At 54.0% G+C, this 25,478-nt stretch overlaps 1 protein-coding gene across 1 annotated transcript in view; it reads left to right on the top strand.

The window, feature by feature from the left end:
• SETD2 (SET domain containing 2, histone lysine methyltransferase) overlaps nt 1-25,478 on the top strand; it is a 71,317-nt gene that overhangs the window by 44,981 nt on the left and 858 nt on the right. Inside the window, exons 13-20 of the mRNA XM_075082004.1 lie at nt 7,993-8,041; nt 8,350-8,530; nt 12,751-13,426; nt 14,279-14,413; nt 15,009-15,148; nt 17,835-17,946; nt 23,434-23,514; nt 24,031-24,132. Coding sequence (XP_074938105.1) covers nt 7,993-8,041; nt 8,350-8,530; nt 12,751-13,426; nt 14,279-14,413; nt 15,009-15,148; nt 17,835-17,946; nt 23,434-23,514; nt 24,031-24,132 — 1,476 coding nt within the window. The remainder of the gene's footprint in view (nt 1-7,992; nt 8,042-8,349; nt 8,531-12,750; nt 13,427-14,278; nt 14,414-15,008; nt 15,149-17,834; nt 17,947-23,433; nt 23,515-24,030; nt 24,133-25,478) is intronic.

Raw genomic sequence — 25,478 nt, 5'->3', positions numbered from 1 at the left:
TATTTAGCAGTGACTCGGAGTTCAAGGTTCAGGTGTTACCCCAACTTCGGCCAAGGTAGACTTTCTCTTTTGCAATGAAAACACCCATTCCCTGAGCTTAATTATCAGCCTGAACAGGGATGGCAGAGCTGGTGACCCGGGCAAACTGAGCTTTTGTCTGCCCCTGAGATAGTCTTTCCAAATCCCATCTGATACATCTTGACAGGACAGCCCTGTGAAGCTGCTCTTGCCTCTCCTGTTCCCAGACAAGCCTTCCCGGAGTGACTGGCTCTCGTTCCGGCACGCACATTGCACGCTTTAATGAGGAGGCTTATAATTTATTACAACTTAGCGCAAGAAAGAGTTTGGGAGAACAATAGGCACTGGTGAGCGGCCAGGCTGTTGTTTGTGGTGGGGTTTTTTGGCCTTCAAGCAGGGATGCCGTGGCATTAGTCCTTTCTCTTGCTCTCCTCCATCCGTTGGGATCGTGCCGGAGCTTTGTGCTCGTGCAGAGGGGATGGGGAGCTGCAGAGGGAAGAGAGGAAAGGAGCGTCCCAGGAGAGAGGAAAGCAAGGAAGAGGAGATCCAGCCCCGGCTGGTTGAGCATTGGGTACCCAGCCTGGCAGGGGACGGATTTGGTTGCGTGGTGTTTCTTTAACACAAGGACACATAAATTCAGGGTGCTCCAGAGCCGAGTTGGGCGAGACAATGCGGTCTGCAGGTTGTCTTGGCTTCGAGCGCGTAAGCCCGGCCAAATGCCGCGAGCTCTGGAGGGCTGCAGGTGGCTTTCCAGCTCTATGTCCAGGCGCGGGACGCATCCCCTCGGCCCCAGGAGAAAGGCGCCGGGTCCCTGGTTGGGCGGCAGGGGTTTTGAAGCGCGGGCGCGCGGCTGGGTTGGCGCAGGTCAGCGTAGAAGAGCGGTCCCCCGTTTTGCGCTTGCGTTGGCATTAACGCAAGGCAAACCTCTACCCAGCTGCGCTGTCGTTTCCTTATACCCATCGCTGGTGTCCATCGGTCTTCTCCAGTTTAGTCCCATTAAATCAGAAATAATTGGCAGCTAAGGGACAGATTTCTGGAGAGTTTCATTAAGCGCGCTCTTCCTTTCCTACTGCTGCATCCTTCAAGCCTTGAGACCGCTCCGCGGCTCTCTTGCCTCTCCCAAGCCAAGGATGGTTTGTGTCCACAGCCGGACAGTCTCAGTCCTGGGGTGGTTTTTCTTGTGTGGGTTTTTTTTTTTTTTTTTTTTCCTCTTTTTCTCTTTTCTTTTGTTTGTAACAGACTTGTATCACTTTTCTTTCTGTGTTTAATTTTCTGAGCAGCTCATTAAAAAATTGTTCTGGAAGGTCGAGAGCCATTTGGACTCCGTTAGCGGCGGTTGCATTGATTTAGCGGTTATGCACGCTCAAAGCCAGCAGCTTCCGTTTCCAAAAATAAAATAGGCTTTTCTTCGGAGTTCCCCCTGGCTCGCCTCTGTTTTGACCACCATCTGGTTTTCATGTAGAAGTTTTGACATCTTCCTCTGTTTGTTGCTTGTTCAAAGGCTCGGCTGCCTCCACCTTCACCAGACCGATGCCGGCGGCTCTGCAGCCCGTTGGGTAGATCCATAGCTGCTCCCCAGCAAGACGTAGCTCGTTCCCCCATTCTTAATTATCTTGTATTTTGAGCCACCTGGACCTTTGTCAGGGCAGCCCGATTTGATGGGATGGATCCTGCCATGGGTTCACCCATTTTCCCCCTCCAGTGCCCTCCTGTTGCTGTGGTCCCAGCCGAGTCCCTCCAAAGACGATGTTTTCTTGCCCCTTCCACATTCAACCATCTTTGACCTCGAAGCTTAGTCTGAATTATTTCCATTGAGCTGAAATGGCTGTATTCCTTAGCTTTAGCAGCTGCGCTTTTGATGTCATGGAGAACCTAAATCAACGGTGGCAGGAGGAGGCAGTGCCTTGTTTGCCACGTCCGCTTACTCAAGGTGGCCCCTGGCCGCCTTCTGTTCCCATTGACCCTTTTTTCCAGTAGCTTCCCGTTGCACACCCTGCTATTTAATGGGACAGATGGGAGCTGGGGAGGCTGGTCTAGCTTAGGACGTCCCTCCGCTTGCCTGCTGCGTTGTCCTTCAGCTGTCCTGGCTGGTTCATCCGTCATCTCGTGGCTTGGTGGCTCCTCATCACACCTTCTTTCCTGCGGCTGGAAGCGCCGCTCAGGCCAGACGTGGGGTGGTTTTTGGACCGTGCTGCTCTGTGGTGTGTCTGAGAAGGAGCTTTTTTTGGGGGGTGAATCAGGAGAAAGAGAATAAATAGAGAAAACCTGTTGCTGGTGGGTGCTTTGGGGCCTGCAGAAGCTGCCCTCGTGGTGTGCTCCTTCCTGCACGAGGCAAAATGATCCCTGCCGCTGGACAGCGAGTAAATAGCGTTACATGGGCTTTATTATCCCAGCCGGCTCCTTCTGCGTCCCTCCCACCCCAGAGGGTGAGCTGCTGCCTTGTGTCTTTGCATTTAGTTAGGAACGGGCTGGATTTGGGGTCTTTTGACCCTGTAAATAAATAACAATTTTAAAAGGGCGTATTTACAGACTCTTAATGCCCCTCATCACGGCATATGGGAGAGGATTTGCCGACACTTCAAACAGCACGTGTTTGCTACGTTGTGTCCAGGCGCCGCGGAAAAGCAAGATAGGTATTTGGAAAAAATAAAAATCCTGGCCAAAATCACGTTTCTCCAACCGTCAGCAGCACTTTGGAAGTGGTTTTGTCTCGTGAACAGATCACAACAGGGATTCTTACACTTTCATTTATTTCACCGAAGGAAAATATATTTTCTTAGCCCACGGGGCACATGGGGGGTTTTTTTTTCCTAACACAATAAAAGCGTGATTCTCAAACCTGGGCGCTCTCGTTAAATCCAGTGCTGGAGGTGGACGCATTGCTAACGGGTGATGCAGTCTGGGGCAGCCCGGCGGAGGCGGCGGTCAAATAATTTCCAGCCAGCTTTAAAAAAAAAAAATCAAGTGGGGTTTTATTTAGAAAATGAACATTAATATAAGGTTGAGAATGAAGTCGAGCTAAAGCTCTGTATTTCTGAGCGTAGGGAAGCTTTAAATACGGAACTAGGAGCAACCTTCGCTCCTCCAGTGACAGTTTTATGTACCTTTTTCTCCCCTCTGCCTCCTCCGTGCCCTAAATTAAAGGATATTTTAGAGCTTTAGGGAAGGTCCCCCGTTCGGAGGCTCTGATGGTCGTGGGGTGGGGACCTGGGGAGGCGGCTTCGCTGAGGTGTTGGCTTTGCTCCGTCTGCTGTCGTGGGAAGGCACAAATCCTGCCCTGTCAAGTCCGGGAGCTCAGCGCCCTCCACCAGAACAGCTTCTTTGTATCGCGCTGAGTATCTTTTTCATGAATTAATTGTCTTTTTTGGGGGATTGCAGCTGCAGCCACCCTCAGGGATGCCCCGGATTTTCTCCTCTGATTTGGTTTCTTTGGTGTTATTTCCTTTCACCTGACCACACCGATCGTATTCGGCCAGAAAAGAGCTGGTTCATCACATTCTGCTTCAAATAACCGGGCGTTCTTGTGAACTACTGTCTTGCTTCAGGAAGGGAACAGGGCAAGGGCTTGCTACAAGCTGGAATTAAAAGAAAACAAGTTTTTTTCCCAAGCTACCAGAGTTTGGGTGGTCATTAACGCTGTAAAACACCTCTATATGTGCTGTAGGATCATTGTCACCACTAATATGATAAAGCGACATTTACAGTTTGAGCGTCAGAGTATTTAAATTAAAAATACAAGCGAAAACACGGTGGCACTGATAAAACTCGTTTCATAATCTGTAGCGATACACGGCTGTTTAACGCGGCATGGGAAGAATCGCTGCTGCCTGACCCCGTGACATTCGGCAAGGATGCGGCGCTAAACCCCGTCCCAGTCCCAGCATTTGCAAGACCGGGACCCTGGGGAAGTTTAAAGCTTCATTCCCAAACCCCGTCCCGTTTTGTTAAGGTAATGGGACGGTATTGATGAGTTATTCCTGCTCACGTGGGTTTTGGGCTCCAGCAATGCGCCGTGTGCTGTCCGTAGATATCTGAGAAGTGGTTTGTGGCTCAAATAAGTTGAAGTTGCAAAGAATTACGTGTCGCCTGAGCAAAATGCATGAGCAAAGCGCGCGTTCCTGCGCTTGCTTTCTTCGAGGCTCCTGCTCGCCCCTTGCTCCCCGCCGTGCCGTCTCTGCCTGGAGGTGCCAGCAAGGCACGGAGCAAGCGGCATAACCCCAGGGCTGCCCATGGGCCAGAAAAGCAATAAATAATCAGAAGTTCTAAAACACCTCTTGTCATTTCCCCTCGCAAAGCAGCACCTTTCCTTCAGCAGTGACTGCAACCCTGAGTTGTCCTGGGCTGAGGTCCTGCTTTTGCCCAGGAGGCCGGTCCAGGTGACGAGTCGGTGCCATGGGGGGGTCGAGCCAGCGTGGGCAGAAATCTTGGGGGACGGTGGTGTGGGCAAGGGGCCGCGTGGGTGCAGCTGAGAGGTCGTTACTGCAAATAAGAATGATGGAAAATAAACGTAGGGCAGGGTTTAATGCCATACGGTTAAAGATCAGACAGGATAATTAAAGGAGGCGATCGGAGGATGCCCTAAAGACCTTTGCAAGGCAAACAAAGCTTAGTTAAAAAAGCAGCTGAGCAATATAAGCCCTGCAGGTCAGCAGAAAACTGCCCCATTTTACTCTGCCAGTAGGCATAGAGCTAAGCTGCGTGCTGCTCAGGCTTCTGAACCGTGACCTGCCTTGAAATACGGACAGAAGAAACATGGGTTTGTGTGGCATACATGACTTAGTACCAGGAGTTGCGCCAGCGTTGGGGTGTTAGGAGGTCAGAATTGCTACAAGCGATGAGTAACAGCCTGAGTGTGTTTGATGGGGAGTTCCCTCGGTGCCGCCGTGGGATGGGGCGTGAAGGGGACCCAGATCAGACAGGAGCCTGGTGGCACAGCGAGGGCTGGGCTTGGACGTCTTGGAGATGCGGAGGTGCGTTTGGTGTGTCGGCTGTGCATGAGCCAGCAGTGCCCGGGTGGCCAAGGAGGCCACCAGCCCCCGGGCTTGTGTCAGCCCTGGTGTGGCCAGCAGGAGCCGGGCAGGGATGGGGCCCCTGTGCTCGGCCCTGGGGAGGCCCCACCTCGAATGCTGGGCTCAGGTTTGGGCCCCTCGGGACAAGAAGGGCCTTGAGGGGCTGGAGCGTGTCCAGAGAAGGGCAGCGGGGCTGGGGCAGGGTCTGGAGCACAAGTGTGCTGGGGGGCGGCTGGGGGAGCTGGGGGGGTTTAGCCTGGAGAAGGGGGGGCTGAGGGGAGCCCTTCTCGCTCTCTGCAGCTGCCTGAGAGGGGCTGGAGTGAGGGGGGGGCTGGTCTCTGCTCCCAAGTCACCAGGGACAGGGCGAGAGGGAACGGCCTCAGGCTGCACCAGGGGAGGTTTAGGTTGGGTGTGAGGGGAAATGTCTTCCCTGCCAGAGGGGTCAGGGGTTGGCACAGGCTGCCCAGAGAGGTGGGGGAGTCACCGTCCCTGGGGGGGTTCAAACACCGTGCAGACGTGGCACTTGGGGCCGTGGTTTAGGAGGCCTGGGGTGTTGGGTTGGGGGTTGGACCTGATGATCCCAGAGGTCTTTTCCGACCTTAATGATTCTGTGATTCTATAACCTGCTTTGCTTTGAGCCCTTGGTGCCCACCTGGCGTTAAGGCAGTGGCTGCAGTCTCAACCCCGCTGCAGGTCCTCCTCCCTGCCCTGGTCCCCATGGACCTGCTGCCCCATGGTCAGGGGGGTTCTCCAGTTGGCATGGCTTGGGTTGAGCTGGATGGGCACAGGCAGCTTGGCTGGGTTCCCAAAGGAGAGGGGTTGGGAAGGGGGAGCACTAGTAATGCTTCTGCATCCCGCCTCTCTGCTCTGGAGTCTCCTGGTCTGGTTTTCCTGCTTCTGCCTCTTCTGGTCCATAGCAAACATGTAAATAAATAAGAACCATTAGAAAAGGGCGCATTTGCAGACTTCTCATGCCTCTCGTCACTGGAAGAGGTCATGGCACACGCGGTAGCGTATTCGCAGATACTTCAAACTGTATGTGTTTTCTGCATTGTGCTCAGGCTCCACAGAGAAGGGAAAATATTTTAAAAAATGAAAAACTTGGCCAAAATTGCTTCTTTTTTAACCTTCAGCGGCACTTTTGAAGTGGTTGCATCTTGTGAACAAACCACAACAGGATTTCTTGCAGTTTCATTTGTTTTACTATAGGAAAATATATTTTCTTACCCTGAAACATAGGGCTAATATATTTCTTTTATATATATAAAATATAAATATATTTTTCTTAGCCGAAATATGGTTATGAAAAGCTGCTGAGTGCAGGGAAGCTGCTTAATGCATGGGAAAAGGGAGTTTCTTTGGTACTTGCAGGTTATCTGGGACGTGACACTTCTTCCAAGGGCTGTCCCTGTGCCTGTTGCTCAGCCAAGTGATACGGCTGATATAAAAAAGAATCACAGAATCACAGGATGGTTTGGGTTGGAAGGGACCTTCCAAGGCCATCCAGTCCAACCCCCTGCCATGAGCAGGGACATCTCCCACTAGATCAGGTGCTCAGAGCCCCGGCCAGCCTGACCTTGGGTGTTTCCAGGGATGGGGCATCTCCCACCTCTCTGGGCAACCTGGGCCGGGGTTTCACCACCCTCAGAGTAAAGAATTTCTTCCTTATATCCAGTGTAAATCTCCCCTCCTTTAGTTTAACACCATCCCCCCTTGGCCTGTCACAACAGGCCTTGCTAAAGAGGTCGCCCCCACCCTTCCTACAGCCCCCTTTAAGCACTGGGAGGCTGCAATAAGGTCTCCCCACAGCTTCCCTTCCCCAGGCTGAACAACCCCAGCCCTCCCAGCCCGGCCTCGCAGCAGAGGGGCTCCAGCCCCCGGAGCATTTCTGTGCCCCCTCTGGCCCCGCTCCAACAGCCCCGTGTCTGTCCCGTGCTGAGGAGCCCCGAGCTGGGTAAGAAGCAGGGTGCGGAGCTGGCTGCCGTAGGAGAAGGGGTGGTGGGTGTTGGTAGCTGATCTCAGCAGCCTTCAGTAGGTGCTTGCTCAAAGGGCCGTACTAGGCCCTGGGAGATGGTGTCCTGCTCATTTCCCTTGGGGCGCTCCCATGTCAAGTGTCGGATCTGGGGAACATCACCAAGGAACGTGGTGGACCCTGTCCCCGCTGAGGCTGGTGGGTGCTGGGAGAAGCCGAGGGATGGTCCATGGGAGCCCACGAGAAGGGTGAGCAGACGATGGCTACCAGCGCGGTCTCTATATCTCCAGCATGGTGAAACTGTAGCTGTCATAGCATCATAGGATATCTCAGGTTAGAAGGCACCCGTAAGGACCATCAAGTCCAACTCCCTGCTCCTCCCAGGGCTCCCTAAAACTGCCTTGAAGAGCAGGATGGGGACAATGGGAGGTCTTCAGGCGCTGGTGAGCGTCACCACGGTGTCATTAGAGGACAGGTCAGATGCCCGTGTTCAGGGATCGGTGGCCTTAGACACCCCGACAAACCAAGACTCAGCTGGGATCAGTGCTGGTCACTGTGGGAACACCAGGGCTGAGAAAATAAGAGGTAGGAAAGCACAATTTTGCACCCGGAGGGTGGCTTGTTTAATTGCAAAAATCATTATTTTTTTGTTATTCCAGCAGAGCTGCAAGTTCAGGTGCTCGTGGCACATGGGTGGGATGGCCAGCTTAGATCCTGCACCACGGCCTGTAGAACTTGGCCCAAAAAGCCATCTAAACTCCCGAAACGTGAAATGCTGATCAGAGGAAATATATAGAAAGCACCACAATGATTTGCCTAAAACCAGAACTTTGCTTCAGGAGACACGGGGGTGGTTTTTTTTTGTTCGTTTTAAAATTATGATTGAATTGTTACATTATTAGCGCCGTGTTACGATTCTTGCAGCCCCGGAGATATCGGGGTTGTTCTTGCGAGTAGCTGAAACTCTGACCCTGCTTGTGGCTTGCTTTGCAGGAGGTGTACCGGATCCCGAAGAAGAGTCAAGCAGAGAAAGAGAACAGCGGTACGTGCTCCCGTTTCCCTGTGTATCGCCATGCTCCTATGAAACCACTTGATTTCCCCAGTCTGGGATGTCAAGAGATGTTCTGCCTTCATAGCTTGGCGTTCCTACTCCTTGAAAACAGCTCCTGTAGATAATCTAAGCAGTGGGAGATGGGGAATGTAGCCCTGAGGCCGATAACGGGGCAACTGAGAACCTGTTTGGATGGAGGCTCTGTTGACTGACAGAAGCTACAGGAGGTGCAGGAGGGGAGAGCCAGAAATACACTGAATTATAAAAATTCTCACTCTTGTACCCGTTTTCCCCAACAGCCGACCGTGGGAGAGAGACAGCCGGCCACAGGGACCAGACTCCTACTCCAAAGAACCCCATCCTGAGCAGAGAGCGGGATCCCGAGAGGCAGAGCCAGAGCAAAGAGAAGAAGAGACGGAGAGACTCGTTGTCCCCTCCGTCCTCGGCGTACGAGCGAGGGACGAAGAGGCCGGAGGACAGGCAAGTTGTCTGCAGCAGTGGTGGCTGGGCTGAGGATCTGACCGCTGGGCTGGGAGCGTCAGGTCTGCGGTAGTCCTGGGGAAAAATGCTGGGAAAAACAGTCCTGGTGGACTTTGAAAACACTCGGGGAAGGGAAGGACATTTTCTCCTGGAGGAAGCCCGTGTGCGTGGCGAGATGCATTCCCTGGCCAGAGCTGGGTGGCTCCTTGGTGTTAGGTGGCTTCTCCCCTTGGATAACCAACACCTTCATCTTCAGATAACGTACACCTTCGCCTTCAGGCATGTTTTGAGAATTAGATGGGTCATGAGGGAAGGTATATCCAGCTCTTGCGCAGACCTCTCAGTGCAAAGAGGTCTTCTGAGTCCTTCAAAACCCGTTCCCTTTGTCTATTCCACCTCCCCCCAGGGCACCTGGGGATTAGTCTAAACCTAAACTTAGAGCAAGCCTGCCCAAGAGCTAGCACCCCCCAAGCCAAATGGGATTTCTAACGCAAAACAACTTCTTGACCAAGTGAACACCCCCCAAAGAGCATTAAGCGCAAGGAAAGCGGTCGAGGTAGGTGTGACCCCACCGAGCTGGTGCCGTGCCTCCTGCCTTCCCCTGGGAACGGCGGCCTCACGCTGCCTTGGCTGAGAAGGCGCCTCTTCAGTTCTAAAGACCTTGCGGTGGTTTTACTTTGTGTTTCTTTTTTGTGGGCGCCCCGTTGCCCGATGATTCCCACCTACCCTGCGTACATTTTGCAAGTGATGAATACGAGGGAGTGCGGGGACTCCAGATTTACTTAGGTCTTAGAAAAAAAAGGATTTTTAAACTCAGGTTGGCTGGGGAAACAAGGCGCGAAGTCTCTAAGCTCCAGTGAAAGTATAAAATACTTTACATTACAGTGTGCACAGGGGCTGAAGCTGAAGTAGAAAATAAAAGCAACCAATTTGTGTTGCAGTAGCACGAGTTGTGCTCCTCCGTGTGAAATACTTCTGCTGACTGGGGTTTCTGGGATGGATGTTTCGGAGAGTAAAGCTAAGGGCTAGCAACTGAAACGTAGACGCCTTTTGTCGTGATGAGTTGGCCAGTTGAAGAAACAAGCAGAAAGAGAAAATACTTGTAATTATCAACCGTTCTCCCAGATTTTAAGTGAGAATCAGGTCAGTGCAATGACCTTGGCAGCCACCCAAAGCTGCCCTTTCCTTTTCCTATAGCCTCAGAGCGTCGCTTTCGCAGCACCCGGGCCTGCGCCGGCTCCCAGGGTCATTCCCAAGCGTCCTGCGAGCGTGCAGCCGGGCACAGCCAAGCCCTCCCGGCGGCCGGAGGAGCGATAGAGATGATGGTGACGGCAGGGTTGGTGCGAGGCAGCGCGTGAGTCGGCAGCTGCTTGGTACCAGATGCTCATTTTCCTCCGTCGAAAGTTGCTTCTTAATTAAGAGAAGGAAAATATTACATGTCTTGCATTTCAGGGAGACTTGAGAGCATGTTAAAGGCAGTAAGAATACTGAGGAATTTCCTTTAAAGAAGACAGTTTTCTGTTGTCCCTCTTAAGTAGGATCTAAAGCCACTTAGTAATTAGGGAACAATCGGTGGTGAGTCAGCCAGACGAGGAAACTTGTCCCTGTAGTGGGCTCTGCTGGGAAAGTTTAAAACATCTGGATAAAAACGAAGACGTAAATCTGTAATACTGTAATTAGCCACTTGGGGGATGGAAACATCACTGAGGCCTGGGGGTGAAAGTGGAGCTGAGTAACGGCGGTGTGTCAAGCGATAGGAAGAAGGATGGGATAGATAGCGTGTTTTGTGTGTTATTTTAAATAGAACAAACTCTTCTGCGGGCAAGGAGTCGCCTGCGCCGGCTCTTCCCTCCTGCGCCGGCATCCTTGTCGGTGCGCGGCGCTCGCTGGGAGAAGGGCCGGGGTGCCAGCATCCTTCCGTGGGGGTGCTCCCCCCGCTCTGGCCGTCCCCCTTTGTTAAATGGCAGATTTAATACGATAAAATAATAAAATAGGTGGAGAGAGGAGCAGAGTAAATACAAGAGCATCGCTGGCTTGCTCGATGCTAAACCCTCGTTTCTCCCCTGCCCGTGCCTTCACGCCAGCTGCCTCTCGTGTAAACTCTCCAGGCAGTGCCAGGAAAGGCTTTAATTTTCGAAATTGAACTCTTCACGTCAATAAGGTTCACATTAACAGATCCTCGCAGCTACTCTGGGAATGCGAGGAAACATCTTAAGTGTATCTGTTGGTAGCAATGTGCTTTTGATATGCAAATGGAACGCATGAACATAAAGTGAGTATAGAGAGAATATACTGGGTGCTTTGTAGAATCCATTATATTCGGGCTGCAAAGCATTTTTGCTTGTAATCCCAGTTTTACCACACTCATAACTTCTCAAAATATCCACCTTTGATCTGAAATTTTCCATGGCTGAGGTCTGATCAAAGTCCTTCAGGCTTTTTTTTTTTCTTCTTCTCCTTTAACTCCTTGGAAAAATCCCTCCAGCTGCTCTGCCTCTCGGGCTGAAAATTCTTATTCGTAAAAAAGAATTAAAAAAAAAAAAATCCAGCCACACTTTATTATTTTTTTAGGCTGAATCTGTGGTCTAGGAAATAGCATGACTCTAAACAGAAACGTGCTGTTTGTAATTCCCCTGTTCTTTGTCATGTCTGCAAGCGCGCGGTGTCTGCAGCTCCGCCAGCGCCGGGGGGTCCTTAGACAAGGCAGACGGGGTGCTTTCCCCATTGCTGAGCTGCCCCGGTCTTCGGGGGGTGGAGGTGCGCCTTCTGTTTGGAGAGCCACTTCCAAAACCCTTCTTTGTTGGTCCTGCTTTGGGAAACCGTGGCAGAGGGTCTCCAGCCCGGGCACCCAGCCTGTTCGGGGGGTGCCCTGCTTATTCTGCCTTCTCCTCTGGTTCTCTGTTGGCCCTGAGATCATAGATTCATAGAATTGTTAAGGTTGGAAAAGACCCGTGACATCATCGAGTCCAACCGCTAAGCTATCGCTGCCCAGTCCACCACTAAACCATCTCCTCAGGCACCACGTTTACCCTTCTTTTAAATACCCCCAGGGATGGCGACTCCCCCACCTCTCTGGGCAGCCTGTGCCAATGTTTGACAACCCTTTTGGTGAAGAAGTTTTCCCTCACACCCAACCTAAACTTTCCCTGGTGCAGCTTGAGGCCGTTCCCTCTCGTCCTGTCCCTGGTGACTTGGGAGCAGAGACCAGCCCCCCCCTCACTCCAGCCCCTCTCAGGCAGCTGCAGAGAGCGAGAAGGGCTCCCCTCAGCCCCCTCTTCTCCAGGCTAAACCCCCCCAGCCCCCTCAGCCGCCCCCCAGCACACTTGTGCTCCAGACCCTGCCCCAGCCCCGCTGCCCTTCTCTGGACACGCTCCAGCCCCTCCAGGCCCTTCTTGTCCCGAGGGGCCCAAACCTGAGCCCAGCATTCGAGGTGGGGCCTCCCCAGGGCCGAGCACAGGGGCCCCATCCCTGCCCGGCCCCTGCTGGCCACACCAGTGCTGACACAAGCCCGGGGGCTGGTGGCCTCCTTGGCCACCCGGGCACTGCTGGCTCATGCCCAGCCGGCTGTCAGCCCCCACCCCCAGGGCCTTCTCCGCCGGGCACTTCCCAGCCCCTCTGCCCCAGGCCTGGAGCGCTGCCTGGGGTTGGTGTGACCCAAGGGCAGGACCCAGCACTTGGCCTTGTTAAACCTCACACAACTGGCCTCGGCCCATGGATCCAGCCTGCCCAGGTCCCTCTGCAGAGCCTCCCTGCCCTCCAGCAGATCAATGCTCCCACCCAGGTTGGTGTCACCTGCAAACTCACTGAGGGCGCCCTCGATCCCCTCGTCCAGATCATCAATGAAGACATTGAACGGGATGTTGCCTCCCCTCTGCGGGTGTCTCGCTGCTGCCTAGCAGGTCCCCCAGACTACTTCTGCGGCATCTTTGCCTCTCCCTTAGCCTCAGCACCCAACTGAAGTCAGTAAATCCAGTGGGCTGTAGCTCATCCTCTACCCTCGCTCCTTGCTCATGGATGAGGAGGACCGGTGGGTCTTTCTCCTCTGAGTTGCCACGGTTGGTCAAGCAGCGGAAAATGAACAAATGTTTTTAGGAACTGATGCTGCTGTTGGGCATTTGGGTCCCCCTGGGTCTGCCACCGTCAGTGGTGGCCCTTTTCCTGCTGGAGCCCTGGACTTGTGGGTTTCTGAGGTCTTACAAAGCCTTTTCTTTCTCTCCCAGGTATGACACACCAGCGTCTTCGAAGAAGAAAGTCCGGCTTAAGGATCGCAACAAGCTGTCTACGGAGGAGCGCAGGAAGCTGTTTGAGCAGGAGGTCGCCCAGCGGGAAGCCCAGAAACAGCAACAGCAACTGCAAAACCTGGGGATGACATCCCCCCTGCCCTACGACTCCATGGGCTACGGCACACCCCACCACAGCTTTATCGGCTACCCGCCTGGCTACCCCATGCAAGCCTACGTAGACCCCAGCAACCCCAACGCTGGCAAGGTGCTGCTGCCCACGCCCACCATGGATTCGATGTGCTCGCCGGCGACGTACGAGCACCCGCAGACTTTGGTTGGGCACACGGTGGAACCAACCCTAACTACTCCTCAGCCGGTACCAGTAGTCCAACATGTAGCAACGACGATGGAGGTGACAACTCCGCAGTATGTAGCACAAAGCGACACCGTGGTCCATCAAGAACCCAACGTGGCCGTCCTGCCGGTGGCCGCGCCGGGACCGGTGCAGAGCCAGAGCTACGGGGTCTGGGATTCCAGCCAGCAGACTGTCGCTGTACAACAGCAGTACTCGCCAGCCCAGTCCCAACCAGCCATATATTACCAAGGACAGACCTGTCAGACCGTTTACGGTGTGACGTCCCCCTACTCGCAGACGACCCCACCGATTGTACAGGTAATTTTCAGTGCAGACGCAGCGTAGCACGCAACACCCACAACACGAAGGGTACACTTTATTTGCTCGCTCTTTGCCACTGTTCTTAATGTTAGAGCATCCTAATTTGCTCCAAAATTAAGCTGCAGTACAACTTCCCAACCAAGAGGCTGAGAAAAGCACATTTAGGCAGGGTATTTTCTGTGTACAGACGCCATATGTCATAGCTGTGGGGGCCAAGCAGGGGCTTAGAGCTTACAGAGGGGTTTTTTTAACCTGTTTATAACAGTTATGTTGTTTTTTTGATTGTTAATTCTGGTGAATGGGTATTTCTGGGTAAGAGCTCCCGCTGTCACTGACCAAGCAAGCAGTAAAACATGACTTTCGGAAGCAGGGTCTGGAGCTACCAGCTCTTGTATGACTTAAACCAAACAAAAAAAGTCCCAACAGATCAACCTTCTTCATCTGTTTTCTCTGAATTACACGTCCCTTTCCATCAGGCTCGGCCTTGAGCTCCGGGTGACCGTGCTGAAGTGCTGTCTCCTTCCACTTTGTCTTTGTTAACAAGGGTATTGGCGTTCAGCGTCTTCCCAATGCCCAGTTCTTCCTAAAAGCAAGACGTGGGTAATTATACGGCTCCTGGGACAGCAAATAGGCCGGTTGTATATTGAAGACGGTTTGCTTGAACCCTGCCTCGGTGACTGGTTGTTGCTGTTTGGTTTGGATATTACCTTCCGCTAGTCCTCGAGGACTGTTGTCCTCTTCTTGCCCCCACGATTTGATTCCCAGTAAGGGAAGCTGTGCTGTGTCGTCCAGTAAAGCGTATTTTTTGGTAAAGCAAGCTGACTTGTGACCCCCCACGCTCCCTTTCAGAGTTACGCCCAGCCAGGTCTCCAGTACATCCAGGGCCAGCAGATTTACACGGCGCATCCGCAGGGAGTCATAGTGCAGCCACCGACAGCAGTAACTACGATCGTGGCAGCCGGGCAGCCCCAGCCCATCCAGCAGGTAAGGGCTTGGTGGGTCAGAAGGGGTGAGGAGCGTTCGTCTACATCTGCTTTGGGTTTGTGCGATTCCCCGTGGCTTCTAGATGCTGTGAGAGCCGTGGTGGTACCAGCCGGAGGAGTTTCCCGTGGGCAGTGGCCTGGCACCCTCCGGGCTGCTGCTCTCCGGGCTCCATGTGAGCATCAGACACATTTTTGGGGGTTTTGAGCCCCAGATCCTGTCGCGTTCAAGCTTTCTGCCAGGACATCCGGGGAGGCTGTGTGTGGGTGGGTACGTGGGAGCTCCATGAGCTGCTTTGGCCACTGAAGCTCCTCCAGCAGAAACGGTGGTTTTGACATCCACCACGGAGGGTTTAAGTGCACGATGGCAAAGCGGCTGTATTATAAGCTCAGGATGTGGTTGAGTGGGTGCTTGGGGCATCTGGTGAAGAACTAGGAAAACATACTGTCCTTGTCACTTCTTGGGCCGGCACTAAAGTAGTTTTTAAGTTTTACCTTCCACAAAGTCTTTGTCGCGGGGGAAAGAGCTGTGAGGGTTGCGCTGATCACCCTCGCAGCCGCTCACGTCTTTCTCTTCACGCTTTTTGTGCTGTTTTCAGCCAGAGCTTGTGGTGACCAATAACCTCCTGGACTTGCCTCCACCATCCCCTCCAAAACCCAAAACGATCGTCCTCCCACCCAACTGGAAAACAGCCCGAGATCCGGAGGGAAAGATCTACTACTACCACGTGGTGACAAGGTGAGGGTGATGATGAGGTGAGCTTGATGGCTGCTTCGGGGCTGGCGTTTGGTGGCTCAAGTGAAGGAGTTGGGTGGAAGTTCTCATTCCTATGGGTGCTCAGCCCTCGGTGTCTCCTTAGGTGGGTGGGTGGGATGCTGAGATCACTCAAAACCTTTCCTTCGCGCCCATAAATGTGGCCTGGGGATAGAGCCCCATTTTTGTGAGCAGAAGTGTGATGGTGGCGAACGATTTCCTTGCAAACGATGACTCCAGCCGTGCGCTGAGTTGTAACCCAGTGTGATAACGTGGTGGTGAGGAGCTCTGCTTCTGACATCTGACTGCAAACAAAAAACTCCATCAGGGCAACATCTTTCTCCCCAGCATCTCGGTCAAGTTGCGTTGAGTTCTTTTCACATCGTCTTTGGTTCCCACCGCTCTTCCAGAACACGAGGTGCCCCACGTGGTGCTGAAATGGCAGCAGAATTCAGAGGTAGAGGGAGACTTGGTCTGCCCCTCGTGCTCTGAAACACCCGTGCGGCTCTGGCAGCGGTGCCGGGGAAATAACCCCGCTCTGCGGAGGCTTTGACGCGCGTGCGAGCGCTGCGGTGGGGACGTGCTGCGTGCACAGGAGGTCTCTGGTGGCTCCGGGATCAGCCGCGATCCGTGGCGTTGCGGCATCAAAGGCTTTGTTTTCTCACCCTCGTTTTTTCCATCTTCAAGCCTCCGGTCCCTTCTGGAGTAAGAAATCGTTTCCCAGTGTTCTCCCCACACCTTTGCAGTCGGTTTTGGAAGGTACCAGGTTTTTGGATCAATACCTGTGAACTTATCTAAAATGAGTGTCGTGAATTACAGACTTCTGAAAAGGATTTTTGTCAAATTTCAAACTCCACGTGAGATCTGTGTGGGGACCCACCTCTCTAAAGGGTTAAGCCTTTATTTTCTGATAAAATCAAGGTTAAAGGGTGAAGCCTGAGTATTTTCTTGTGTGTCTTGATGTCAGTTATTGTTACTTGCACACGTTTCACTGCATCAATTGACCTTTTCAACCTCCTGTCTGGACTCCTGCCCGCCACCTTACGCACCAAGAGTGGCACCGGCAGCAGAGCAGGAGGCCTTCAAACCCCAGGAAGAAAAAGAAAACAGTCGAGCAGGAATTTGTGATTTGTGCTGTGGTTTGGAAGCCTTGCAGAGGGATGAGGAGACCCGAGTGAGCCTTCCCCCTCGGCGAGGAACGCCTCCTCCGTGCATCTTCTGCAGCTAAACGAGAAGCCACTAATTGGGTATAATTAATCTTGTACGTTTTCGAGGAACACATGCTGGAACATTTCTTTCAATCCTTCTTTTAACTGTGTATCTTCTGACAGGAGGAGGCCGGTAGAGGAAAGGAAATCTTATTTCTCGATACGCTTTCCTATGTTAATATTTCATGTTACGCAGCAATCAGCTCGGTAGTGGTCTGGGGTCAGGGATATTCAGCAGTACCTGGAGAATTAAGTAGCCTGGTGGAGCGTGTGGGGGCTGGTTGAAACAAGAGTTTTACGTTTCCCCCAGCGTTTTCTGAAAAGTAAAATGCCTTGAAGTGGGACATTTCTGATACGGAAACTTTGAGAAACTCAAACCAGCGACTCCTTTTGATGCAGGCTGTCAGGTTTGTGCTTTTCTTGTGCTCAAGAGTGCGTGTCCTGGCTTCACACAGAGTTTAGAGATGGACAACAGTTGCCATGTTGGGTCACCTCCGAACCCAACGTGGGCTGCTGGAGATCTGTCCTTTGCATCCCTCTTGTCCAGTCTGCTTGTGAGTGAGTCCTCTCACCTGATGGAGAGCCCTGTGCTCGCCCCAGTCCTGCAAAGACAGCCGTCTGTCCTGCTGGCCCCCGTTTCTCCTGGTTATCGTCCTCCCCCGGTCTGTGGTTTTCCTCGCTGGCACCGTCCTGCATCTCCTCTGGGATGCCGATGGCTGTCCCCTCCCCTCTTCCCCACCTTGAGGGAATCCAGAGCAGGTCTCCCCGTCCCTGCCCGGTTTGTCGTGGTGGGGCTCTTCCCCGCTCCCCGGCCTGACGAGCCCGAGCAGGCTCTGACGGCTTCTTCCATCTCAGCTGAGGTGTTTCTGCCGAAACGGTGCTTCCCACGTGCGGTGAGCCACGGAGGGTTCTAGCGCCGCCTTTAGCCTCCTCTAGCGTAGGGATGAGCGGTGTGTCATCTGCCCATCCATCCTTCCAAGCTCCTGCTCACTCCTGTGGCCTTTCTCGAGAACTTTGGTCTGTGCCCTTTCCACGAGGAGATACTTGTGGCCGAACGCTTGGCTTGAGGTGCCGAGAGCTGGCCCTTGCTCTGCAGGAAGGAGTGCCTGCCCCAAGCTCTCCGCTGTGATGTCTCCCGTCTTTCCATGCCACAGTCACCCACCTTCTTTATTTCTTTATTTCATGCCTGTGACGAACTTCTCTTGACCCCTCGTTGAGTATCACCAGTGCTAGAAAATCGGGCAAATTCCCTTTTTTAAGCTCTTGCTTGGCTTTAGCCTTCTCCAGCTTAGAAGCCTACTCAAACTCACCATTAATAGCATGACAGGGCCATGTGTTACACCCACATTGAGAGTCTGGATGGCTGATGGAGACCAGATGTCCCAGTTGATGAGACAATCAATAAGCAGCTACCAGTTACTTTCAAGAGGGTGACGGTGGTCTGTCTGTCTGTCTTCCTCCAGGCAAACGCAGTGGGACCCTCCTACCTGGGACAGCCCGGGGGATGACACCAGCCTTGAACACGAAGCTGAAATGGATCTCGGGACCCCAACGTACGACGAAAACCCCATGAAGGTAAGCGCGGGGTCAGGGAGGGAAATTCGGTGCTAACAGCTCTTCGACAGGCGGCGGGGACAATCCTGTCCTGCAGAGCAGGAGCGGCAAGCGCCGGGGTGTTGCTGAGGTCGGTACCGACGTGGGGGGATGACGGAGGGACAGAAGTGACCCAAGATGAGCCGTAGTGGCTGCCCTGGCCGTAGGACCACTGGTTGGTTGTGCTTTAAAATAGTGGTAGAGTATTAATGGAGTTAAGTTGTTCTTTTCTCGCCACTCTGAAATACCCGCTGAAGTACGCTGTGCTGCCTGGTAGCCGCTGAAGAGCAGCTTCCCCTTGTTGCTGCCAGGTTTTGCCCTGGTGACAAATAGTCGAGCAGAGATTTCCGTGGTGCTCTCGCCTCCTCGTCCTTCCGGGTGCTGGTTTGGTAAAGGAGCCCGGTCCTCCTTTGCTCACCTCGGGCTGTGCCGACCGCGGCTTGGGTGAACGCAGAACTTTTTGGGGGCGGCTGATGTTCTGCCCTGGATGCCAAGCGCCGCTGCAACCTTGTGTGTGGAGATGACCTTCTAACTGGCCAAAAAAGGGGGACGGAGGGGGATAATCGTGAAATAGGAGAACCTAACGGTGCAGCAGCAGAGGAGCTGGGAGCTCTGTGTTGCCTCCACCACCAGCTGCCTTTCTGCTCTCGCGGTGAGTGCTGTCGCATCGCCGCTGCTCCTGCTGTCAAAGGCGACACCTGAGCGGACGGAGCTGCTCTCCACATGGGACTTGACGGCCAGTTAGGCCCCTTTGTGGCCACGTCTACCCCAGCGCTCGGCGGGAGGGGACTTGGCTGAGCCTCCTTGGAGGACGTGTCTGCCATCGGTGCGGGTTTCCAGCTCTTCCAGCCCTCGCAAAGCAGGGAGGGCAGAGTCTGAGCAGCAGTTGCTGAGCCCCTATAGATAAATCAGCCTGGATACCTTTCTGATTCCCTAAAAAGAAGAGAGAAGAGCTGTGGAAAGAAAGGTTTGTCGGGATATAACTGTCAGGGAGCAATTCTCTTTATGCTCCGGTGATACCCACAGACCCAGGACTGGTTTTGCTGTGGGTACTGACGGCACCGTCCGTCCTACAATGCCCAGGAACATCCCACTCTGCTGCCGGGATCCTAAGGGGTAACCCAGTCCCCATAACGCTTCCGAGTACTTCAGCCGGGATTCCTGGCGCGTTCACTTAAACGACGTTATTTACAAATATTTATCTCCGGGTAAGAAAGTTAATTAGAAAGCGTACTAAGACCTGGTACACGCTGCTCGGCCGCGGGGCCTTTATTTCTGCAGAGGAATCCAGAAAAGCCTTTAAAATTATTTTTGTCCCTGGGTCGGCATCACACGTACCCTGCCGGCATCCCCGCCCTGCTGGGAGCCTCGGCGGGCAAAGGAGCAAATAAATAGTCACGGCACTGGGGGGATTCATAAACACGCGAGTGTCCTGGGATCGCTGGGGCTTGCTGGGTCTGTTAGGTGAGCTTTGGGTTCGGTGGCGCGCGGCCACCTTGCGCTGCGCCGCTCTGGCTGGTACCTCGCCTTATCGTGCTCAGCAAAAGCATTAAAAAACTGAGCTCGTGCAGCTTTACGAACTCTCTGGGTGACTCAGGCTGGAAGAACAACAAATATTCCTAATTTGCCTGTTTTCTACAGCGCGTTTCACTTTGACGGGAAGAGTTTTCCGTGCGCCTGCCTCGGGGTCGACTCCAGTTTATCTGCACTTGTCTCTTCTGGGTTGGGCTGCAAATTGCTGTGGAAGGGTATCGGAGCAAAGCGAGAGGCGAGAACCTATTTACCAAACAGACCTTCATTTTAGCCTTTGAGGCGAGGTTTTATTAAGCTGGAATAGCTGTAAACTGCATCCCCAGGGGGAGGTTTGCTGCTCTAGCCGTACGAGACGAGCCTGGAGGGACTGGGGAACATCCCTGTGATGAGAACAAGGTGCTGAGAACAAGGTTGGGGCTCTTCGGAGCAAGAAAATATAGTTGGGCTGGTGCTTTGCAGCTCGGGACGGCTTTTTCCTACTGCCTTTCGAGGGTCTTGGCAGTGCCTGCGACTGCAAAGGGAGCAGCAAGGAAAGATGCTGCTGTAAACGCAGACAGGCCGTGATTTACATGCCACATTTAAAACCTTTGGGATAAAAAGGGTGCTGAGGGCTGGGGCGACGCTCAGAGGGCTTCATCTTGGGGCATACGTGAGCTGGCTGCTTCTGCCTGGAGTTTCTGCTGCTTCAAACCCCCAAATCCCTGTTTTCAGGTGCAAAACTTCTCTGAAGCCATCAATACCTCGCTCCTAAATGAGCACCGGCCGCCTGGCTTTGGCTGACCTCGCGGCGATGTGGTTCTTCCTCGCTTTAGAGCTTTAAAACTTTTTCTTCTCGGCCAGGATCGCCTGAGGGTTGGGCTTTTCCCGGTCTTGGAAATAATGCTGAATTCCCATGTGATTGCAGCTTGCTCGGCTGCCGCCTCCGTAACGACTCTTCCACCCTGAAATTGCAGCTGCATTCCTTGGATTGTTTTTTTACCCTCCTTCTCCCCACCCCGCACCTTTTCCAAGAGGGATTTAACCCACCGACACCGCGGCTCCGGCCATCCGACAGCTGCCGCTGCTATTCCTGGCGTCCCCCGGCCCGCCGGGCACCACTCGCCCGGCGAAACACATGCGATGGTGGCGACCAGGGTATTTTATTTCCTCCGGAGCGTGTTCAACGCACTCCCGCGCATCATCTCCTCCCTTCTTGATACCCTCAAAGCCCCGGCGCGGCCGGTGCTGCCGCAGCTGGTGTCAGCAGCGGGTGAGCTCGCCCGGGGCTCGCGCGCCGGTATGGTGGTTTTGATGGAAAGGCACAAGAGGCGGCACGAAGCCACGCTCGCTTTTTAATTTCCCTTTATAAAACACATTTTAAAACCACCTTTTCCCCCTGGAAAAGGGGTTTCAGGGGAGGGTGGCCCGGCGGAGCGCTCGGGGAGGCTGGCAGTGACACGGGGCTGGATGCCGGAGTATTTGCATCCTTTTAAGATTGAAAAAGCCCGGTTTTATTGCACGGATGTGTTTGCGTCTCTGCCCAGTGGTACTTCCCAAAGAGCACGGAAAGGTTGGCGTCAGCAGAGCAGATTCCCAGATCCCAGCAGATCCCTTATCCCAGAGAAGAGCATCGTGCCAATTTCCCAGCACATTTGGCTTCTTGCTCCCGTCCCACCATCGCCCCGTCCCACGCCCGTTCCCTTACCAGCGTCCTTGCCCACCTCTCCATCCCCACCTCTCCTCTGGAGGGGTTTTTGCATGAAGCAGCAAAGCTCGTAAATTTGAAAACCACCATTTTTGGGGTCTTTTCCTGCGTTACGGTTTTCCCGGCGGCTGGCATGGCTTTGGATTACAGGAGCGCTTTGGAGGGGCTGTGAGGGAGGGGCTGCGGTCACGTCAAGGCAGGCTGACGTCCTTCGATACGGAGGTTTTAGTGTTGACATACAGATTGATTTTAGCATAGGGAGAAATGAGCTCCTTTATGCAAGAAGTAGCTTAGAAATACAGTTTCTATTTCTCCTCCTCATGCCCCCCAGAATTTTGGCACTGATTTTTCCCCCTGTCCCGCGTGCTCTGGCCAGGGGGAGCAGGATTTCGCCCCGTGCTGGCTGCCTGCTGTAGGCGGCGCTGCCTGTGCCCTGGCAGGGACGGCAGCCGTGCACCGGCTCGCGGCTTTCCCCGTCCATCAGGCTTGGTGGGCAGCGGGGCTTTGGCTTCTCCTTCCCCCTCCGGTCCCCAGAAAGTGCTATTTTCCCCCTTCCAGATCACCCCCCGCCGCCCGGGCAGCTCCCGCAGTTGTGATGGGAAGCGATGGAGCTTTTTCCGTGGCTCAAAATCCCAGGAGCGTTTAGTCCCAGGCTTAATCCAACCAGGCCAGGCTTTATTTTTGCATTTGCTTTCTTTACACGTTTATTTACACACATCTTTGGCTGTTGCGGCGCTTCCCTGCAGGCTCCTCCAAACCCATCCTCCGGCTCTACTTTATTAGTGCCGATAATTTATAACATCCTTCAAGGGCTAAATTAAAACCCCCGTCGTTACCAAAGTGACCCGCGTAGAAAATAACTCCTTCCTTGTGCTGGCTCAGGGAGTTCAGGGAAATTCGGGTGTGCCGGTGAACCCGGGGCCTGGTGATGGAGCAGGGCTTGGTGACGGGAGGTGGCAGGGCTTGGTGACGCCACCGCGCCGGTGCCGCGCCGGGAGCCGGCAGGGAGCCGTCTGCTCCCCATTACCCACCCTTTGATGTCGGGTGAGGGAGCCGCGGGCAGCGAGCGGCGAGCTTTGATGTGCGGCCAGCCCGGAGACGCACCAGCGCTCGCTCGGGACAGCCCTCGGCCGTAAAACTTCCCCGTCAAGGGTTGATTTAAGCCCCGCGTCGGTTTGCTTACGGGACCTTGTAGCTCTGCCCTCCGGCCTCAGCCAGGCGCCTTTGGGGTTTGAAAGGGATGGGGCGGCTCCTGCTTTTTTCAGTGTTAAATACTTAAAAAAATTGAGGTTTTTTTAATTAAAAGAAATAGCAGGGCACCCTGCAAAGCCCGCAGGGACGGGCGCGCGCGGCGAGGCGGGCGTTGAGCTGGCGGCGAAGGGGTGCCGGCCAGGATGCTGTTTCTACCCCGTTAATAACAGGCAGCAAATGCAATCCGCCGGTGGTTGTGCTCTGTGGGGTTAGTGCTCGGGGGGAACAGCCAGAAATTCCTGTAAAAGTCACTTCACCCTTCCGCGATCGCCTGTAGCTAAAGATAAGGCGCTGCGAGCGCCGGCCGCGGGGGTCCCGGCCCTCGCAGCGATTCGGCACGAGGGCCGCCGGCGCGCCTCTCCGGCGGGGATGGTTCTGCCGTCGCCGATAGCTGCTGCCGAGCTCCTGGCTTTGATTAAGGGGCTGAATAAGCCCGCGTTGCTCAAACAGCCCCCGGAGCGGGGTTAGGATGGCGTTTCCCCCCGCCTGGGTGTCCGGCCGTGCTGGATTCATCCCTGCAAATCGTGGCTGTGCCGGTCATTAGGCTTTAACACGTGTGAAATAAATGGGGTGGGGGGTGGGGGGGTGGTAGGGAGTGTGCTGGGACCAGGCTGGGAACCGCTCCGGAACTGGGCTGGGGAATAGGTTGGGATCAGGCTGGGAAATGTGCCAGTACTGGGCTGGAGAGGGGGCTGGGATCGGGCCGGGGAGCGCCCTGAGACTGGGCTGGGATCAGGGTGGTGGGCGTGCTGGCACTGGGCTGGGAATCCCACCGGCACTGGGCTGGGAATCTCACCAGTACCATGCTGGGAATCTCACCAGTAGCGGGGCTGGGAAGCGTGTCTGGTTTGGGGCGGGGAGCGTGCCGGCACTGGGCTGGGCTGTGCACTGGGGCTGGGACTGGGCCGCAGGAGCGCTGTCCCCAGGGAGGGGACGGGGACAGGTGGAGCCCTGCTCGCCCCGGGCAGCGTCTAACGCCCGTTTATTTTCCCCCTTCCCAGTCTTCCAAGAAGCCCAAGACGGCGGAAGCGGACACGTCGAGCGAGCTGGCCAAGAAGAGCAAGGAGGTGTTCAGGAAAGAAGTGAGTGTCACCAGCGCCCCGGGGCGTTTGTCACCGTCCCACGGCGGTGACGTGACCCTTGGGGACACTGGGGGGACTTGGGGTTCCCCGTCCCACGGCGGTGACGTGACCCATGGGGACTCTGGAGAGGAGACTTGGGGTTCCCCGTCCCACGGCGGTGACGTGACCCTTGGGGACACTGGGGGGACTTGGGGTTCCCCGTCCCACGGCGGTGACGTGACCCATGGGGACTCTGGAGAGGAGACTTGGGGTTCCCCGTCCCACGGCGGTGACGTGACCCTTGGGGACACTGGGGGGCCTTGGGGTTCCCCATCCCACGGCGGTGACGTGACCCTTGGGGACACTGGGGGGACTTGGGGTTCCCCGTCCCACGGCGGTGACGTGACGCTGGAGCGGGAGGTGCCACTGCTCGGGGACCTGGCCTTCCCGCAGCGCTGGGGTCCGGGGGCCACCGGGTGCGCGGGGACGCGCCGGGGCGGGGGGCGGGGGCAGGGACGCAGGTCTCCTCTCCCGCAGATGTCGCAGTTCATCGTGCAGTGCCTGAACCCCTACCGCAAACCCGACTGCAAGGTCGGGCGGATAACCACCACCGAGGACTTCAAACACCTGGCGCGCAAGGTGACGCGCGGGGACGGCGCGGGGACGGGGGCTCCGCGGGGGGCAGCGGGGCAGGGGAGCGCCCCTGCCGGGGCATCTGAGGGCAGGAACGCCAGTATCTGGGGAATAATGCCAATATTTGGGGGGGAATAGCCAATATTTGGGAACTATTTGGGGATTAATAGCAAATATTTGGGGAATAATGCCAATATTTGGGGGGAAATAGCCAATATTTGGGAACTATTTGGGGATTAATAACAAATATTTGGGGAATAATGCCAATATTTGGAGAATAATGGTCAATATGTGGGGACTATTGGGGGAATAACAGCCAATATCTGGGGAATAATGCCAGTATTTGGGGGGGAATAGCCAATATTTGGGCACTATTTGGGGATTAATAACAAGTATTTGGGGAATAATGCCAGTATTTGGGGACTATTTGGGGAATAATGCCAATATATGGGGGGAAATAGCCAATATTTGGGCACTATTTGGGGATTAATAGCAAATATTTGGGGAATAATGCCAATATTTAGGGGGAAATGGCCAATATTTGGGGACTATTTGGGGACTAATTCCAGTATTTGGGGGGAAATAGCCAATATTTGGGAACTATTTGGGGATTAATAACAAATATTTGGGGAATAATGCCAATATTTGGAGAATAATGGCCAATATTTGGGGAATATTGCCAATATATGGGGGGAAATAGCCAATATTTGGGCACTATTTGGGGACTATTAGCAAATATTTGGGGAATAATGCCAATATTTGGAGAATAATGGCCAATATTTGGGGAATATTGCCAATATATGGGGGGAAATAGCCAATATTTGGGCACTATTTGGGGATTAATAGCAAATATTTGGGGAATAATGGCCAATATTTGGGGAATAATAGGAAATGATGGGGACTCTCTGGGGAATAATGGCTGATATTTGGGGAATAATAGCAAATATGTGGGGAATATTTGGGGAATAATGCCAATATTTGGGGAATTTTAGGGACTACTTGGGGAATAATGGCCAATATCTGGGGAGTATTTGGGGAACAATAGCAAATATTTGGGGAATAATGGGAAATATTTGGAGGTTATTTAGGGAATAACGCCAACACGTGGGGAATAATAGGAAATATTGGGACTATTTGGGGAATAAGAGCAAGTATTTGGGGAATGTTTGGAGCGTAATGCTAATGTTTGGGGAATAACAGGAAACCGTTGGGGGCTCAGGGAATAACGGCCGATATTTGGGGACTATTTGGGGAATAACGCCAGTATTTGGGGAATAAGAGCAGAACAGCTCGGGGAATCCCCCAGCCGTGGATTATTGGGAATAACGGCGGCTGCCCCGGCCCTGCCTCTC

This window comes from Phalacrocorax aristotelis, chromosome 2 (assembly GCF_949628215.1).
Source record: "Phalacrocorax aristotelis chromosome 2, bGulAri2.1, whole genome shotgun sequence".
NCBI lineage: Eukaryota > Metazoa > Chordata > Aves > Suliformes > Phalacrocoracidae > Phalacrocorax > Phalacrocorax aristotelis.
Note: the sequence above shows the minus strand (reverse complement) of the source record. Positions and strands in the feature narration are given on the sequence as shown.